General features: G+C 54.2%; 1 protein-coding gene across 2 annotated transcripts; it reads right to left on the bottom strand.

Moving 5' to 3' along the window:
* Nucleotides 1–2,470: 2,470 nt before the first annotated feature.
* Nucleotides 2,471–4,116, bottom strand: RPP25L (ribonuclease P/MRP subunit p25 like). 2 transcript variants are annotated; one of them, XM_032164025.1, is made up of 2 exons: nt 4,043–4,116; nt 2,471–3,311 (listed from the first exon to the last, which is right to left on the bottom strand). In XM_032164025.1, the coding sequence occupies exon 2, from the start codon at nt 3,273–3,275 to the stop codon at nt 2,784–2,786; it is 492 nt and encodes a 163-aa protein (XP_032019916.1). In that variant the 5' UTR covers nt 3,276–3,311; nt 4,043–4,116; the 3' UTR covers nt 2,471–2,783. The 2 variants fall into 2 exon arrangements, with proteins under 2 accessions (XP_032019916.1, XP_058301585.1); XM_058445602.1 differs by having other exon boundaries at nt 3,839–4,076.
* Nucleotides 4,117–5,267: the final 1,151 nt, after the last annotated feature.

Below are 5,267 nucleotides of genomic sequence, written 5' to 3' on the forward strand. Positions count from 1 at the left end.
GGAGAAACCCTGTCTCTACTGAAAATGCAAAATTAGCCAGGCATGGTGGCGCATGCCTGTAGTCCCAGCTACTCCGGAGGCTGAGGCAGGAGAATCGCTCGAAACCGGGAGGCAGAGGTTGTGGTGAGCTCAGATTATGCCATTGCACTCCAGCCTGGGCAACAAGAGCAAAACTCCATCTCAAAAAAAAAAATAATAATAAAAATAAATAAATAAATAAATAAAGTAACAGGCAAGGATGAGACCTGGAGAGACATGTGGGATTGAGGCGTGTTTTTTTTTGTTTTTTGTTTTTTGAGATGGAGTCTCGCTCTGTAGCCCAGGTTGGAGTGCAGTGGCACAATCTCGGCTCACTGCAAGCTCCGCCTCCCGGGTTCACGCCATTCTCCTGCCTCAGCCTCCCGAGTAGCTGGGACCACAGGCACCTGCCACCACACTCGGCTAATCTTTTGTATTTTTAGTAGAGACAGGGTTTCACCGTGTTAGCCAGGATGGTCTTGATCTCCTGACCTCGTGATCCACCTGCCTCGGCCTCCCAAAGTGCTAGGATTACAGGCATGAGCCACCTTGCCTGGACTTTTTTTTTTTTTGAGATGGAGTCTCGCTCTGTTGCCCAGGCTGAAGTGCAGTGGCAGTTCACTGCAACCTCCGCCTCCTGGGTTCAAGCAATTCTTCCACCTCAGTCTCCCATGTAGCTGGGATTACAGGTGCCCACCACCATGCCTGGTTAGTTTCTTTTTTTATTTTTAGTAGAGACAGGGTTTTATCATGTTGGTTGGGGTGGTCTCAAACTCCTGACCTTGTGATCTGCCCGCTACGGCCTCCCAAAGTGCTGGAATTACAGGCGTGAACAATCGCCCCTGGCCTTTTTTTTTTTTTTTTTTTTTTAAGATGGAGCCTCATTCTATTGCCCAGGCTGGAGTGCAATGGTGTGATCTTGGCTCACTGCAACCTCTGCCTCCTGGGTTCACGCGATTCTCCTGCCTCAGCCTCCCAAGTAGCTGGGATTACAGGCGCGCACCACCACACCCAGCTAATTTTTGTATTTTTACTAGAGAGGGGGTTCACCATGTTGACCAGGCTGGTCTCGAACTCCTGACCTCGTGATCTGCCCTCCTCGGCCTCCCAAAGTGCTGGGATTACAGGCTTGAGCCACTGCGCCTGGCCTGTTTTGTCTTTTTGAGACGGAGTCTTGCTCTGTCACTCAGGCTGGAGTGCAGTGGTGCAATCCCGGCTCACTGCAACCTCTTCCTCCTGGGTTCAAGCTATTCTCCTGCCTCAGCCTCCCAAGTAACTGGGATTACAGGCATGCACCACCACGCCCAGCTAATTTTTTGTATTTTTAGTAGAGATGGGGCTTCACCAAGTTGACGAGGTTGGTCTTGACCTCAAGTGATCCACTCGTCTTGGCCTCCCAAAGTGCTGGGACTACAGGTGTGAGCCACTGCGCCCAGCCTGTTTTCTGTTTTTGAGACAGGGTCTCACTCTGTCACCCTGGCCAAAGTGCAGTAGCACAATCATGGCTCACTGCAGCTTCAACCTCCCGTGCTCAAGCGATCCTCTTGCCTCAGCCTCCCAAGTAGCTGGGACTAAAGGTGCACACCACTATGCCTAGCTAATTTTTAGATGTTTTTGTAGAGACAGGGCCTCCCTACTATGTTGTCCAGGCTGGTCTCCAACTCCTGGGATCAAGCAATCCTCTTGCCTCAGCCTCCCAAAGTGCTGGGGTTACAGGCATAAGCCACTGTGCCCAACCCAAAGATATGATTCTAAGATAGGAAAAAGCATGTTTGCAAACTAGTGGAGTTGAGGATAAATGTGTATACAGATAGGTCTGGAGGTGAAGATGGAACATGAGGGAGTTCAAAAGGCCTCTATCTCTTCAAAGCAGGAGTCCAGCTCCATAGCTGAGATTGGGGCAAGGAAGCTGGAGGGAAGGAGGTGTGAGACAGTTGTTGCATTTGGGATAGGTAAGTCATTAATTAACGATAATAGCAATTAACACTTAATAGCACTATGTGCCAACGTGGTATCTAAATGTCATATATGTATATTTCCTTATTTAATCTCATAACAATCCTATGTGATAAACACTATCGTATTCCTGTTTTATGGATAAGACCACTAAGGCACAGAGCAGTAACTTGCTAATAAGTGGCAGACCAGGAGTGAAACCCAGGCAGGTTGGTACCAGAGTCCATGCTCACAACCACTATACGATACTGTATGTTGCAGATGGAGAGAAATGTCTGACCTGGCAGTGTTCTTAAACCAGGCCAAAGCAGGGACAAATAACTACCCAGGGAATTAGATATATTCAGTACTGACTGAGGCTTCTTGTAGACACTAGATTCTCCCAGCACCGGCCTGAGCCTACTCTTCCTCTGTCTTCACCCAATCAGCCCCCGGGGGTAAGGGTGGGGACTCCCATTTCTTTAATCCCACTCCAGATAGCAGGCTGAGTAGAGGCTCATCAAATAGGTAGAAACTTTATTTCCTAAATCCCTCCCTGGACCTCTTTCAGAAGGCAGTTCAGATGCATTGTAGGTAGAAGGCAGAGTAAGCCCTTATTTAGCAATGTGGAACTTGGCAGAGGCCCCACATCTGTCATTCTTTACAGCAGTCCCTTCCCACATGCTAGAGGGAAGGGGAAGCATGATAGGGAGGTCCACTTTTGTGGACTCAAACCTTGATGGGGATGTTGAGCAGTCACAGGGCTTCTCAGAAAAGACACAAGCACCCCAGACATTCAGGCCCGGAGAACAGGCTGGTTCAGCAGGTCTTCACGATCGGGTGTCTCGAGCCCTTCTTCGGGAACGAGGGCCACAGCTGGAGCTGGGCATGGAACCCAGGCCAGGGGGTGCTCCTGGGGGTTGGTAACCACACTCATTGGGGTCCAGGGGGTCCCGGCTGAGCAGCACCCACACTGCAGGCACATGGCGGCGCACTGTGAGGGGGTCTAGCCCTGTGTCAGGTAAGGCTGGGACCCAGCTGTCCTCAGTCTGAAGGAAACGTAGCTTGGTGAGCTGGTGCAGGCCTGGGACCCGCCGCTTGACAATCTCAGCGCAGCTGACAGCCTTTCCTGCAGCCCTCCCAGAACCTGAGAACACTACATGCCGTGCACTGCCGCCCTCCAACCGACCGAGAGCCAACCCCAGCAGGTTGCGAATTTTGCTGCCATCTCGGACCCGCATCTCAAGGGTATCAGGAGGTAGCTGGGGCATTGGGGAAGGCGCTGGGAGCTCTACAGAGCCAGCTTTCCGGTAGTGCTCCATCCTGCTTGCTGTCTTGTCTGTGACTCTCGCTGCCTACTGCAGGGAAGAATCAGATAAGTGCTAAGCAATGTGCCCCAAGTCATTGTCCACCATCCCCTATCTCCATTCAGGATATGGCCCTGCTCGCCGTTCCAGACTTCCCAGAAACAGGATCATGTCCCCTCGTCCTTAGCATCTCGTGACAAGGGCCATGCCTGCCGCAGTCTGGGAAAGGGCTGTACCCCATACACCTCGTTCCTCTACAAGGGCCATAACACCCCCACCTCCAATCCTAGAGTCCCAGAGGCAGGATCACATTCCCCAAACACTGTGCTCTTTGGGAAAGTGCCAGGCCTCCTGATCCCAAACTCTCCAGGACTGCGGCTTAGCCCCCCTTATCCTGGACTCCTTGGAACAGGGCCTGGAACCCTCACCCCAGACTAATACCAACAGACAGCGATCCTCACTCGGGGCTCTACAAGGACAGGGACAAGGCCCTTCGCCCCAGGCCCCCCGGGAAACAGCCAAGAACCCTTATCCAGTGCTGCCCCCAAACAGAACTGACTCCCTCTCCCAGAGATTACCAGGGTCGATCTATGTCAACCCAGGTCACTCAGAAACTCGGGGGCAGGGGCTCGGCTCGGAGGGCTGCTCAGGCTATTCCAAGACAGCCTTGGCCGTTTCCATAGCCACGGTCTCTTCCAGGGTCCTGCCGGCCGCTGCAGCCAAGCCGCAGGCGTCCCCCCACCCTACGAGCGCCCCTCTGCCCGCCCGGTTCCGGCTCTCACCGAAGCCGCCTCACGCACGATCCGGAGCCAAGATGGCGCGCGGACCCGGAGCGCACTAAGGCCGCGGGGCCGCGCACGCCCCGAGGGGGCGTGGCAAGAGGGGCGGGGCATGAGGGACTGGCCCCGAGGCATCTCCGCCGCGGAAACAACCCGCTGGCCAGGGCGCCCCGGACCGGTCCCATAGGGGGTGGTCACACGATCGCAGCCTCCGCTGTTACGCCCCGGAGGGAGGCAGGACAGTTCCCTGCGGTAGAAAGGAGGGGCCGTCGGGGAAGTCCTGCGTCTGAAGGAGGGGTATCTGGCCTTTAGAAGGGAGGGCTGGCATTAGCTGTTGAGCAAAGGGGGAGCTGTGGGTTTCACCGTGGGTGCGAACAAAGGCTTCAGTTTGTAGTGGCTGCTGTTGCATGGGCGAGAGCCTTAGTTACCGACTTCTGAGCTTCGACCTCATCCTGTGGGCGCTGGCGGACCACGGGGGTTTTCCAGGGGCCAGTCGAACCAGATCTTGTGCAGGGAGCCGAGGAGGGAGTGGTGGGGAAATCGGGCCACGGCCCCTGACGACACCTGCCGCGGAGTCTGGGGGCTGAGGGGGCGGGGGTGCCCACGGAGCCTAGTATGGTGCCTGGCGTATGACCGGCCCTCAATATTTGTTAAATGATTTGTTACATTAATGAACCAGAGAAATCGCAGTGGGAATGGAAAAAAGATTAAGTTGGGAGATACTAGTAGGTTCAGTGACGAGTTGGCCACTGTTTGGACGGAGAAGTAGGAAATTCCGATCTAGGGTGACTCCCAGATTTCAGAGCGGTTTGGACACGCTGAATTTGAGGTGCCCGAGAGGTCGCACAGGCGGGGCGGCCAGCGGGCCGTTGGAAAAAGGGTCTGGAGCCAGAGCACTCCCTGAGACCACAAGGGGGCAGCAAACATTTGGCGTACTACGGTGCCAATCTGTTTCTCAACATGTTTGCCCCAGCGCCCCTACTTCCCAACTTCCCCTCCCCAGGACCAAAATTTCCTGCATCCAAACCTCTTAGGCTGCCCTTCTCGGCTAGTGGCAGCAGGTAGGCTCCCAAGAGAGAAATTTAAAGGCCTTTGCACATGCTGCTCCCTTGGCTCTGAAAGTCCCTGGATATCACTTACCAGGTCCCTTCAGTCCCTTTTTTCTTCTGTGTCCATCTGATAGGACTGCACTTTTCCTTTACTGTCTATCCTGCTAGCCCGTGCAGGG

The sequence above is a fragment of the Hylobates moloch genome, unplaced genomic scaffold (assembly GCF_009828535.3).
Source record: "Hylobates moloch isolate HMO894 unplaced genomic scaffold, HMol_V3 SCAFFOLD_10, whole genome shotgun sequence".
Lineage (NCBI taxonomy): Eukaryota > Metazoa > Chordata > Mammalia > Primates > Hylobatidae > Hylobates > Hylobates moloch.